Source organism: Leptonychotes weddellii, chromosome 2, assembly GCF_054177405.1.
Source record: "Leptonychotes weddellii isolate Sample4059 chromosome 2, ASM5417740v2, whole genome shotgun sequence".
Lineage (NCBI taxonomy): Eukaryota > Metazoa > Chordata > Mammalia > Carnivora > Phocidae > Leptonychotes > Leptonychotes weddellii.
Genome location: NC_138370.1, coordinates 41,556,031 through 41,570,519, shown reverse-complemented (window position 1 = coordinate 41,570,519; position 14,489 = coordinate 41,556,031). Strand labels below are relative to the sequence as shown.

Sequence of the window (14,489 nt, the reverse complement as noted above, 5' to 3'; positions counted from 1 at the left end):
TTAAAAAAAAAATGCATTTCAACTTTCATTTTTAGAAAAGATTATTTAAAAGATCTTAAAAGAAAATAATTGGCCTTTAAGAGAGAATGTTTTCTAATGGGAGAACAAATGCTGGAGGAAAAACAACCTATATTCTGATCATGGCTTTCCCATGTTAGCTTCTTATTGGGAACAGCAATTTTTGTAAGGACATAGTCCTAAAGTGTAGGAATGAAACGGTATATATGTTATTTTTGCTCCATTCATACCAGAATTTCCTTTTCGTGCCCACTTCCCCAATTATCTGATGTCCTAGACAAAGTATGGGGAAACTTCCGAATAGGGGAAAGCGGTTTCCCAGAAGCAAAGTTACTGAGGGCAGTATTTAAGGAGCAAAGAACTCTACCTTTAAACAACTTGTACTGGCACCTGAGGTTCCATTTTAAGTTTCTGAACAACAATATTGGTAATGGCCATATTGGTTTACTTTTTCTTGGATCCTTATCACCAAATTTCATTTTCCCAGACAGAGTAACTGGGCACAAAGCGCAAGAGAAGAAATGACCATGACAACTAGTGGGATAGACAGATGACTGGTGTGACAGACAGCAAGGAAGACAGGATCCAGATTATTGGTCTTGCCACTCAGAGATGGAGTGCTTCTGAAACTACGCCACCAAAACTGCTCGTAGGAATTCTGTGTTTGACCACAAGTCTTTCACTATTATATGCTGCCCAATTGTGAATAATCATAAATAGGGGCAAGAGAGGCCTGAGATAGTTTTAATTGTGATACCAAGTTAAAAATGTGAATGAATCATAAACTCTGTCTTCCCCTAGTTACCTGATATCACAGCTATTTTCCCAGATCCGTGTTCTTCTCTAGCTATTCTTTCTGCCTCCTCCATCAGCAGCATGCCAAATCCCTGGAAAGAGCAAAAGAGGGGTCAGGGAATTAAGGAAGGAAGGAAGTCATTAAGAAGGATCTGTAAAACAAAAAGGCTAATATTCAGTAGTTGCTAAAATCTGCTAAATAAGAGTGACAAAAAAAAATTATGGGGATAAGAAAAGAGAAACCATTCAATTATACCAAAAATACACTGTAGCAGACTAGGCAATAATTTTGCAACAAAAGCCATCAAAAGGTATTCTGTAGATGATGTAACCTCATCACAGGAAGGGGGCAATTGTCTCTCAACTTCCGTCTCTTTTTAAATAAGCTCTAGGCAATCTCCAGGTGATTAAGTCTGGGGTATCTAATCTTGTATCTATTAGTCACCCCTCCAATTTCTAAAAGGTTTTTGAAACCAGGCAATATTCCTAAATCACCAAGTTAGAGATTTACGCTATATCCACCATTAGTGATTTAAGCCATTTTCTGGAAACTTGAAAAAGTGAGTTATTTGTTTGTGGGGAGTGGAATAGCATTCCACTATATATCAGATTTAGCTTGCATCTATGAAGAACTTTAATATTTCACAAGTGCTTTTACATTATCATTGGCTTTGATTTCATAATACATAGTTGAATCATAAGAAATTGCTGGTATTACACCATTTCTGACTTTCAAAAATAGCAATTTTATATGGTTCAATCTAATACTATATTCTACTTGACTGAGTCTCAAATTTGTCTCTCACTCCTCCCCTCTCACACCCAAAAGGTTACAACTTGGGAGAGAAAATATCCCTGAACATAAAATATTAGCTCCTCGGTTTCTGTACTTGCCTTTCCCCCTTCCTCCTTCCTCTTTCACTGTCTCTTCCTCTGCCCCCTCCCTCCACCCATTCTTTTTCACTTTTCCTCCTTTGGGCAATTTCTTTCTCCTTCCTTCATTCCTTCCTTATGAATCTATTTTTGAGAGAGAGAGAGTGCACGTGCCTGTGAGAGTGAACAGCGTAGGGAGGGCTGGGGGGGGAGGAGGGGCAGAGGGAGAGCGAGAATCTCAAGCAGGCTCCAAGATCAGCACAGAGCCCAATGCGGGGCTCGTTCTCATGACCCTGAGATCATGACCTGAGCTGAAATCAAGTCAGATGCTTAACTGACTGAGCCACCCAGGCACCCCTGGGCAATTTCTTAATTACAGTCAAACAGAAATGGAATACAGCATACCTGATGCTGAAATTTAGTAGGATCTCGACTGCTCACAGGAACTACACTTCCATACACATGCAGCTCTCGAACTATGGAAACACCTCCAACCAATTCAAAACGGAAGGTTTCCTCTGAACACTTTCGTAATCGCAGGAGGCCAATCAATATGTCTTGATCTGGGTCTTCATATGATAAGAATGTTTCCCAGCCACCATTTGCAACATAATCTCTCCTTACCAATTCAATCTGTTTAATAAAAATTAAAAATGTTTTTAAATTAGAGAACAAAATTCACTGTTACAAGTATTTATTTAGGCTAATATACCCAATTAAGGATAAAGAATGAATAATCATGAATTATGTTTCTTTTTACTTGTCTACTCTCACATATCAATGATTAAATAAGAGTTCATGCCTTGTTCATGGAATATTATAAAAGGAAAACATATTTGAACTTCATTAACCTTGAGATTCTTGCAGAGATCTGGCTTAGTAAATGCTTCTATGTACTTAAATCTTTGATCCTCCACAAAGAGTCTCTAAGGTAAAATTACACATTATATCACATGTGTAGCTCTTGCGAGCACCACTGAGCCCCAGAACAGTCAGGTGGCTCAACAGTTTCATTTCCTGGCCTTTACCTCTTCCATTAAAACCTGCTTTTGGGGGAAAAAAATGTGTTAATTGATCACTTGTTTCTTGATGGGATTTTAAGAAAGTATGGCATCCCTTTACAGGGATGAGCCCTTTAAAATATTCTGCCTACTTAGTTACAAAATTAAAACATCAAAGAAAATCAAGCACTGGAAAGTAGCTTTTGGGGGAAGCTCTTTGGTAGCAATCTACATAGGCTTTTGACTCACTCATTGTTCAAGTGGCCCTTGAATTTTGCATCTATATAAGCAATATGTAACAGTATGCACAGAGAAACCTACATATGGTCACACCCAGACACATTCCAAAAATAGGCAGATGGTACGAGTAGTGAGGTGAACAATTCAGACTAATGCTTATGTTTCTTCTCAAACTTAATGTTTGCTAACTAACTGGATTGCAAATGAATTTGGAAAAACTATTAACTGTGCTTGGGTCTACTTTTTTCCTCAAAAGGTCCCAAATGTTAAAAATATCAATGCAGGTGTCATCTAGTCTTTCTCAAATGGGGTTCCACAAGAGAGTTAACTCCCACAGGAAATGTGGCACATAGCTAGGCATTATAGGTATATAGGAGAGAAGTTAGCTCTCTGTACAAACAATAAATACTTTTGGGCATTACGCTTAAGTTTTGTGGAACCCCTGTTGATAAGGGCCCATCTATTGATTTGACTACCACCAATGGTGTAGAATTTAATAGTTGTACATGCAGAAATAAACATCACATCCAGCTCTACCTGAAGGTAACCACTATGTCACTTGTGACCGGTGGCTGATACCATATTGGATGGCGCAGATTATAGAACATTTCCAACCCTGCAGAAAATTCTGGTGGATTGTGCTGATCCAGAATGAAGCTCAGACTTGGTTTTCCTAGCCTGGCTCTTCTACGATTCACCCACCCTCATATTTGCCTTTCCTGTCTTGACATCCATATCTGATCGTCAATTACACTTTGCTTAGTTTACTTATTAACTTCTAGGGATCAGTTCTGTTGGTTAGAAAGTGTGGGTCCAGCCTTGCCAAAAATTTATGAACAGGACCCAAACTCTCTATAAAATGAAGAAACTAACCTGGTATGGCCGTACTTTGTGATGAATTTCCTGGATTCCAACCTCTCTGGTTCTTACATCTCGACACTGCCAAAAAAGGTGGAGGAGAGGGGCAAATACAAAACTGGTAACTAATTCAATTTTTATTCACACCTTTCCACCAAACCCTGGGCTCAAAATTAAGTTTGGACATAATTTACAATGAGAGAAAAACAACTAAATTTAAAAATAAAACCATCTTTAATAAATCTGAGGATGGGGGAAATAAAGTATAAAGTTAGTACAGTAATGCTTTAAAAACAAGCTTAGAATTCTGAGATCAATATATAATACTCAAAGTAAATAACATAGGTCCTAAAATCTGAAAATAGTTTTACCCAGGGGATATAACTGTACCTGAATGTACAATCCAAAACTACGTCTTCACCATCACCATGTTTGTATCATTTTAAAATGTCAAAAAGAGGGATGCTCAAAGACTGCTGTGCTTTTTTTTTTTTTTTTTGCAGAGAAGGGCATTGTGGAAGAAAGGATGGGAGAAAGGATGGGAGGAAGGGAGGAAAAAAGGAAGAAGAGAAGGAACCCAGAGCTATTTATTATACAGTCTGAACCACAGTCACGAGAGCATCACTAGGAGGCACAGAGCTGCCTGCAGATGATACACATGCAATGCCTGGTCTCTGCAAGGCCAAGCTCATGTGATGAGACTCTCACTTCTATTCCACACCCCAGTGTGCATACTACATAGCCTGGCATTTATAATTACAAAGTCCTTACAGTATTCCATTATATGTCCTATGGTCTATTTTCCCGTACAGAATAAACTGTAAAAATCATTGTCAGGATTCTAACATTTTCTACCTGTGAGAAAAGATCATCCTAGGAAATGTGATGATGTCATGCAAGCTATATTACTAAAATAGCATATTTATGAAGTACTGTTATATACGTATAGAATTCCATGAGAAAAATAAGAGCTCGTTATTCAGCTCTGTAAAAACAAAGCTATTTCCATGTCCCAGGGGCCAGTCCAAGATAATGCCTTGCTGATGTGGATTCTATGAACTCAAAAATTAATATAGCAAACAAAGATCACAAGTCTCTGTAATTACAAATCTATTAAATTTAGATGTTGTCTTTTATTTATTTATTTAAAAGATTTTATTTATTTATTTGACAGAGAGAGACACAGCGAGAGAGGGAACACAAGCAGAGAGAGTGGGAAAGGGAGAAGCAGGCTTCCTGCCGAGCAGGGAGCCTGATGTGGGACTCGATCCCAGGACCCTGGGACCATGACCTGAGCCGAAGGCAGATGCTTAACTACTGAGCCACCTGGGTGCCCTTGATGTTGTCTTTTAGCTACAGCAGTTCTATATAGTAGTTTCCATGTGAACAGGCCATAGTTACATGCTTTTAATGAACACCTGCATGCCTTTGGGAGGGGGGCTATGAGATAATGCCTTTTTTGGCAGGGGGAGGGTCAGACGGAGAGGGTGAGGGTGAGAGAATCCCAAGCAGACTCCATGCCCAGTGTATAAGCCTGGCATGGGGCCTGATCCCAAAACCCTGAGATCACAGGCCAAGCCAAAACCAAGAATCAGAAACTTAACTGAGCCACTCAGGTGCCAGGAGAATGTTTTTTAAAAAGCAGAGATTGGTGTGTGCTTATATTCTGATAAGACATTGCCTATGTGAACTAGATGTCTTTGGGCTATCACTGATTTTCAGTCTTCCCAGTTTAAGAGAGGCTATCAAGGTTTAAAAGGGATACTGGGTTAAAGATGATAGCTAGATGATGAGATTATCAGGATAACCAGGCCAGGTCAGTCACTTTGGCTGTGGTATTCTCAGAGAACAGAGGAGCTGGAAGATAAGGGCAGCTGGAAACTGGGAAGCAGAACAGGCATACAGTCTTGTTTGGTGCTTGCTATTAATTACTATAAATAATACATTTGCTATTTTTCTAGAACTTAAAATTTTTTTTTAAAGAATAAGCCAATCATGTTCACAAACTCTTCTTTGGACAAACAATTTTCTGAAAAGTTTTCTCCATAATAATTTGACTGAAAGAATAAAATGTCTTGGGCAAGTCCACAAACATGATATGCAATCCTCAAGACGATGTCTCTCAAAGTGTGGTCCATGTTTCGATTGTGCATGAGAATATCCCACAGCTCCATCCCAGACCTGGTAAAACAAATTGCTGAAGGCAGAGCCCAGGAATCAATGCTCAGGCCATGACCCCCACTCCTGGCTTTTTCTCTTTAGCAGCTCTAAGGAGTTTCTAGGGCTCTGTGAATTTATGTCATAATCACCTTACTGTGATTTAAGAGTTATCTGCAGAGACTGTCACAGATTCCTGGGCTCTTTTGTAACTTTCAGGGTCAGTAGAACGATGTTTAATAAATATCTGCAGAAGAAGTAAGTACCTAAACAAACATGGGGGTGGAGTGGGGCAAGGCACACTGGACTATGTGGGCAACAGCACTGTTTGGTAATCATTTTACACAGCAGTAAACCTTGTTTCTTCAAATGTACACTCATATAGTCTATCACCACTAGTCAAGAATCGAACACCCAGGGGTGCCTGGGTGGCTCAGTCGGTTAAGCAGCTGCCTTTGGCTCAGGTCATGATCCTGGGGTCCTGGGATCGAGCCCCACGTCCGGCTCCCTGCTCAGCGGAGAGCCTGCTTCTCCCTCTCCCTCTGCCTGCCACTCTGCCTGCTTGTGCTATCTCTCTGTCAAATAAATAAATAAAATCTTTAAAAAAAAAAAAAAATTGAACACCCAATACTTCAAAAGAAAGAAAAAAAGAAATACTTCAAAATTTAAAAAAGAGAGTTGAGCACACATAGTTGGCATCTGAGCAGGTGAAAAAGCAATCCTTAAATCAGCAAACCTACACCCCTTTGGAAGAAAGCAGAGGGGTGTAAGGGATAAGATGCAGCCTTTGCAAGCACTAGTTTCAACTTCATGTTACAGAGTAAGAATGCCTTCATATGAAACTTTTTGACCAAACTTGTGAGTCTGTAAGTATGTATCAAAGTGTTTTGTGTTTCAGATTACTTTGATCTTAAGGGTTAAGGTCAGACTCTTACCTGTATTCCAAGGTCCTTCATTCTTGCAAATGCCAGCTCTCTCAAATTACCATGCTCTACTCCTGAACTGACTAAGGGCATTGGAATATCTCTGCAAAAGAAAAACATCAGCTGTTGTAAAATATAAATCATTCTCTACAGCAGTAAGGCAGGGATATTAAATAAAAAAAGGAAACAAAAACCTACAAAGCAGATCAGAAAAGCAGAATATTCTAAACAGGAAGCAAGGTTCAGAGCTTCTCTGTCCCTCTTTTCCCATCCATGAAATCATAATATTCACCTACCACTCAGGGTTTTTGTGAGAAACACCCGATGAAAATCACTTTATAAGATCACAAAGTGTAAAACAAATGTCTGATAACCATCAGTAATGATTTTTGGCTGAAGAGATATATTTGCACTCAGCAAAACAAGAAATACAACTGTCTTTTTAAATATCCGATTTGTTTAAAGAGGAGAAATAACAATTATTATCAATGCACTTCTTTATTAATAAAGCTTATAAACACTTGCCCATACAGTTGCTGAATGACAAGTAACCAGGAAGCTCAAAAGCCTGGCTCAGCCAACAACTGGACTCGAAGAATACTCCCTTCACCCCTCCCAGTTTCCTAGAAATCTAAATTAGAAGTGACTCTGCATTAGAAGATTAACAGCTTGCCTAAAGATAAGAGGAGATAAATTTTATTTCCTGGCATTAATACAGCATAAAGTGCCAGGCACCAAGGAGATTTCAATCAAAATTTGAAGTTATGAGCTTTATTTTAGTAGTCCCCAACACCCTCTTCTAGACAAAAATCAGCATCTGAAGATAAAAGTTAAAAAAAATCTGAATATGCTTAGCACATCTGTTTCCTATTCAAAGACAAGTCCCCAATTTGTTTTTTCTAATATTTGGTTGATTAGAAGAAAGATTTGAAGAATACACCAAATATCTTTTCTTCTCATTTGCTTTTGAATCAACTTGAATCTTTTTCTTCTCTTTTTACTTATCCCTCCAAATGTTAAGTATATACAATTAGCTAATTCACCCATTTGATTCTAGTAAGATATTTCTCACTCACTCAAAAGTATCAAAAGCCAATCAATTAGCATTAAAAGCTATACACATGAATCTATTAGGCTCTGGAAGCCAGTAGAGTTTCCATTAGACATTACATAAAGCAATGATAAGCCAAAATTCTTTAAGACAATGACACACCAGCGAGTTAAGAGTGAGGGTGATATTAAATAATATATTTTAGAGTGATTAGTTAATATATATGGTTTACTTAGAGTTTTTAGTAAAAAAAAAATTAACTTTCTATCTTTGGAACTACAATTTCTTAAAATCAAATATATTTTAAATCAGCAGGGGCGCCTGGGTGGTGCAGTTGTTTAAGCAGCCGTCTCTTGGTTTCAGCTCAGGTCATGATCTCAGGGTTGTGAGACTGAGCCCTGCATGGGGCTCCGTGCCGAGCGAGCAGTCTGCTGTGACTCTCTCTCCCTCTCCCTCTGCCCCTCCCTGTCACGCTCTCTCTCAAAAAAAATAATCTTTAAAAAAAATAAATTAGTAATCAGATGCAACTAAATGAAGGTTATTGAAGTAAAAAAAATATGGTTTATTTTGGCAAAGAATGTGCAAATATACGGTTTTAAATATTTTACTGTTTCATATTATATAAGCCAAAGTTCAAGTCTTCTAAATGCCCTTTTTTACCCTGAAACATTTTTTTAAGGTTTTATTTGAGAAAGAGAGAGAGAGCGTGTGCGCAAAAGGTGGCAGAGGGGCAGAGGGAGAGGTTAGAAGCAGATTCCCCACTCAGCTCAGAGCCTGATGTGGGGCTCTGGGGCTTGATCTCAGGACCCTGAGATCATGACCTGAGCTGAAGTCAGATGCTTAACCAACTGAGCCACCCAGGCGCCCCATTTACTCTGAAATATTTTATAAATAACTCACAAATACATGTATTTTCATGACTTACAGGTAAAATTTAAAATCCTGTTATACATGACATTAATCTGATAAAATCACTGGCAATCACTGTTAGTACCCATTAAATGACAGATACATTTGATTCTTGTTATTCACTGTGCTTAAATTCTATAAAGGTGCCATGAGCACTGTATTAGCAATTACTCAAACACTGCCCCTACAGAAAATGCAGGGTTAGGTTTCTGTGAGACTCAGTCACATTTTCTTCAACTGATCAATACATAACCCTGTTTTATTTTATTTCTGTGTAAAGATACTTTATTTAACATATATCTGATTCATTAACCTAATACTTGTGGCTAGCAGCAGTATAATTCATGCCTTAATGAAGGTCATCTAATATTTATTTTCTTCAGAAGGCTTATTACAGCTTTCTTGTGCTTAGGAATGCTAGACAGCAATTCAGCATTATGCTTGGGGCCATTTTAAACAGCAAAATCAACACAAAGCACAAAAATGTGAAAAATGGGTAATTTAGTAGATTGCAAAAAGGACACCTCTTTACACAGTATCAGAACAAATCTTGTTCCTCATCAACCCTCCAACTGCTAGTCTAACATGTGCCGATGACTCCTGTTTCACCATCCCTATTATTTATGACTGTCAAACTGGTGATTATCTATCATCCCTTCTACATTTATTAGCTGGGCTTGTACTGCAAGGAAGAACTTTCTCTTCTGCATTTACTTATTCACCTATGAACTCATGGATTCCTTTTTTATTCAAAGAGTTGTAATCTGATGCTAATGTTTTTTATTTTGTTGCTTAAATTAGATTTGGCCAGTGGGTATGTATTCAGGCTGGTTTCTGGGTCCTTTTGACATGTCCTCATTCTTTGAATATTTCCTTACTTTCTAGAACAACAAGATGTTCCAGGTTTATTTTGTATGTTTGCTGCTCCAGCCCTGGAATTGGCCGTTTTCCCAAGCAGCCCTAATTTCTTTTAGTGAGGAATGGTATTTAAAAATCAAGATCTGGGCACTCACTGTGCTCACTACTACTGAGGTGTCATTGCCTCCAGATTCAGTGTAAACAACCAAGAAATTTATGTATATACATACATATTTGTATGTGCATATAGGCATTCATATATGCACACACATAAACGTACATCTATAACTTTTCTATATGTAAATTTTAAAAACCCACGAGTTCATACTGATAGTTACAATTCCAATCCAGTGTTCAATTTTCCACCTTTCATTATTTATAAATCCCTTCAGACAATGAGAAATCTGGCTCTTTTATCTTTATTATATTGACTTATTTGCTAAATCAAATAGTCTATTTGCTCAATGTAACCAATTTCCTAACTACTCAAGCTGCCATCGCTGCACTCTCTACCCTTACTCTCCATTTCTTCAGATGACAGATATGCTGTGGTCAATGCCTCCATGGCATTGCCTCCATCGGTGATGGGAAGGAGAGGTGGGGAGGGGAAGGAGAGGTGGGGAGGGAAAGGAAGAACGGGCTCTCTACAAATATTTCTAATAATGAACCAGTACTTTTAAAAGACTAAAATTTTCAAATGAAGTAAACTCTCTAAGGGACTGGTTTTATCATATAGTGTTGTTAAGCAGAATTATATGACCGAAATAACTAACAAGAGGGCTGGCTAATAATTGGTGGGGCCTAGTACAATGACAACAGCCTCTTGTTATGAAACTATTAGTAATTTCAAGATGGTGAAAGCAAAGCATTAAGCCAAGTTCAAGGCCTTATGAGACTACACAGGTCACATGTCCCAGAAGCTAGCTCTAATTACCATGAAGCACAAGTCAGAGAGGACCTGATAATAGAGGGATTTATGATGCTGCTGACAATTCATAAATATCCTTAAATTTATGTCTATCACTACAAAAATGCAACATGGTTTTTTTTTTTTTTTTTTAAAGATTTTATTTATTCATTTGAGAGAGAGAGTGCACATGCACAAGTGAGCACGAGCTGGTGTGGAGGGGCAGAGGGAGAGGGAGAAGCAAATGCCCTGCTGAACAGGGAGTCCCGACACGTGGGGCAACCCTGAGATCATAACCTAGAGGAAGGCAGACGCTTAACTGACTGAGCCACCCAGACACCCACAACGTGGTTTTAATGGTCTTTGGCAGTGACGTGCTTGGAGTATACCAGATGGGAGTTCTTCCTCATTAAGGAATAGCAATGTGGCAATCTCCACTTTCAGTGACAAGGTCTTTTGCAATGAAAACAAAGGGAATTCTATATATCCTGAGCATCTTCTATGTGCAAAGTAGTCTATTAAGCAATCTGGAATATATAAAGATAAACAGATACTGTTATAGTCTTCTAGGAGCTCAAAGCCCAGGTGAGATTACTGACCATCTGAACTCCATCTAGGTAGGAGGTAAAATTATTTTTAGGTTTCTCAATTTGTTTCAATCTAGTTTTACTTTCTTGACTTGAAAAGAGATTACACTCAATAATATTTATTCACTTTTTTATTTCAGTAGGTAACATTTTAAGCTTAGAGGTGCTAATATTTGCAATTTGCTCATCAAAAACCTCTCAAAATGATGTCTAGAGCTTTTTTGGTCTGAAGGTTCTCAAGCTTCGGAAGCATGTTTTGGTTGCAAATTGGTATTCTTATTCTAATGATTCACAGTGATTTAAATACCACCGCAAGGCAGACAGCTGTCAAAGGGCCCGCAGGCAACAGCACTTTAATGTGGCTCCATCATGTGTCTGCACAGAATTTCACATTCAGTCATGCACTGCATCCTTCAGGGCCACAACAGAGAATCATCTATTAGAATACTGCTTCATAAAAGTACCCAATAAGATGTTACTGACTCAACGGTCATAAAATTAGAAGTGTAAATTATAAATTAGTAAAGAAAAGGTGGGGAAAATGTCCAATTAAAAATACCAAGTAATCTATTAGTAAAATATAGTATTAAAAAAAAGGCCAAGTATAAAACATTGTGTTTTCACTTGAAACATCTTCTCTCCTACTCTCCTTCCTCTCTCCCCTTCTAACACCTGTCTGAAAAACAATTCCTAAAATCTCCCTGTATGTTTAGATGCACCAGTCAACACTAAGTTTATTACCTGTAATTGGTAGAAGCTGTCACTAGGTGACCCTACATAGAAATAGCCAGATATCCTAAAGGCACAGAACACAAAGACACATACGATTTGCCTTTACTATGGTTTAAGACAAAAATAAACTATAATTATTAAATTACCTAGATTCAACACTCTGGAAGGAGACTCTTCTCCCTTGCCAATGGTTTCTTTATCAGTTTTCTACATTCTCAAGAGTTGCTCTAAAAGTTTAAAACTGAAGCTAGAAGGAACATGGCAGAGTCAAAACCATATGATTCTCTTTGCCCAAATCAGGTTTCTCAGTTACTTAACACTGTCTAAAGACCCTGTCTTTTCCTGTACACATTTGTATATAATGTTTGAGTTACCCACTAAAACTTTCTTTAGCATCTCTATTTCAAAATTTTACCATCCAGCTATCCATACAAATTTCCTTCTAGAGGGCCAGATATACCAAATTTGAGCTTTAACCAAATATAAAATAAATAAAATATAAAATATTAAGCCAAGACGTGAAGCTTTTTACCAGAACACAGCTATCAGACTGTTCTTAAGTGTTAAATGTACTATGTGAACATGGCTTTTTGTCTCCCTAGTCTTCATATTTGTCCAGAAGAATGAAGATAATTCAAAAGGCCTCTAAAAGGTAAAATTTAGATTTTCTCTGAGTTATCTCAACAAAAAGCACCATCTCCTTTATGATCCAAATTCCATGACTGGAACTTATATACAAAACAGACAACTGATTTAAGAAGAAGCACAAATAATAATCAGTTACATGAAAAAATGTTAATCTTCACTAAAAACTACAGAAATGCAAATTAAAACCCATAGGTAAATAAAAAATGTAAGCATCTGATTCTATAGAGATTGTGATAAAACCAATAACTACTTACTACTCGAAATTGGAAGCTTATCCTAATCCCTTTGGAAAACTCTATCAATATACATAGCAAAACCCACAAAATTCATTTATACTCCCCTTGTTCCAGAAAGTATATTCATCATCATCAAGTAAGGTTCCCTTAGCATGAGTGATCCTTTTCCTAGATTATACTACTCTAATAGATGACTTCATCAAAAGTAAAAATGGATTTTGCTATGTACATGGATTTTAGCTGTCATGGAGGTCAGGATAGTGATAAAAAAAAAACGAAAGCTGGAAGCAACCTAAATGTCCAATATCAGGGAACAGTTTACTAAATGAGACAAATTAAAATGCTAGACTGCAGTGCTGCCATTAAAATTATAACTATGAAGATTATTCTAAGTCTTCATGAGAAATGGAACACAAAAATGCAAACAAAATATTTGCAAGTGTATAAAAATGTATTGCTATGTAAAGGTGCATTCCAATCATACAAGGAAATTTTTGGAAAAATAACATAAGCCTGTTATTACTGTGTATTTTGAAAGTGCTTTTAAAGTAGCTTTATAGAGAAGTTATTTTGTTCACGTAAATACAGTGCTTTATGACTAGAACTTAAGTAGAAAATACAAGTTCTGGATAGTTAGTAACATCCTACAAACTCTGTTGGAAAAAAAGTATAAAATCACATGCTCTGAAAGAAATGTATTGGGATCAACAAACAGTGGTACATAAAAACACTCTCTACCTCAGCACTGTAAAAGCCTAGGCTAGAATTTCAGTGATGATTGATAACAAAAAAACAAGTCAACATAAAATAAGTTTGAATAATTTTTTATGCGGTATATACCAAGAAAGTATGCAAATAAAAATGGGTAAAAAGCAAGTAGCAAAACATAAATCTGAATGAATTCTTATGTAGGTAGCCATAGTAATAGTTCAGTAATATTCAACGCAAAAAATAAGGTAATGTATTTGAAGGGATTCTGTCCATGCTTATTGGAAAACAAATGCTTTAAATTAGTGCACGGCGAGCTACATAAAACCAAAGAATTCTAATGGAAACCTGTTTAGCAATATCATGGTTAAATTAGAAATACAAAAAATAGAAAAATAAAATAGAAAGTATCCCAAAGATTTTAATCTTTATTCTAAAAAACCTAGAAAATAATCACATCCAAAATTAAGTAAATTATCAGTCCCAAAGCATGAAAATCTGACATCACAGGTAGACTCTGGATGACTCTCTCCACCAAAGGCATTTGCTACGTTAGGAACTGAGTCATCACCATCTTGAAATAAATTCTGAGTGAGTCTGAGGACATTACTAATTCCATGTTTAAAGAGATTGTACCTCTCGTTTTACAGCATTCTGTTAAGTTTTAATTCCCCCACACATCTGTAAAGTACTAAGAGTGTCACTTCAAAATCTTAAGCCTACACCCACCTGTACCATTTGTCCTGCATAAATCTTTTAAGTGATGTATTGATAGAGAAATAGAACTGACGGTTTGGCTTCTTGGAATTAGAGCTGGGGGACACTTCTATTGCTGGATTCTCCAGAGAGAGCCCTAATGGTGTCATAATAGGAGAACTGAGAACACGGTTTCTTTCATCAGCCTCATGTTGGTTATCCATAATATTATGCCCTTCTCATCATACAACCTTTGGTTATATTAACACACATGTTCTTTTTTTTTTTTTTT

General features: G+C 37.2%; 1 protein-coding gene across 3 annotated transcripts in view; it reads right to left on the bottom strand.

Annotated features, from left to right (window-relative positions):
* Positions 1–14,489, bottom strand: part of ELP3 (elongator acetyltransferase complex subunit 3) — a 97,276-nt gene that overhangs the window by 24,067 nt on the left and 58,720 nt on the right. For all 3 annotated transcript variants that reach the window (XM_081810547.1, XM_081810559.1, XM_081810553.1), the window contains 4 exons: positions 6,878–6,968; positions 3,801–3,866; positions 2,092–2,319; positions 824–905 (listed from right to left, as the gene is read on the bottom strand). In XM_081810547.1, the coding sequence (XP_081666673.1) occupies positions 824–905; positions 2,092–2,319; positions 3,801–3,866; positions 6,878–6,968 (467 nt within the window). The remainder of the gene's footprint in view (positions 1–823; positions 906–2,091; positions 2,320–3,800; positions 3,867–6,877; positions 6,969–14,489) is intronic.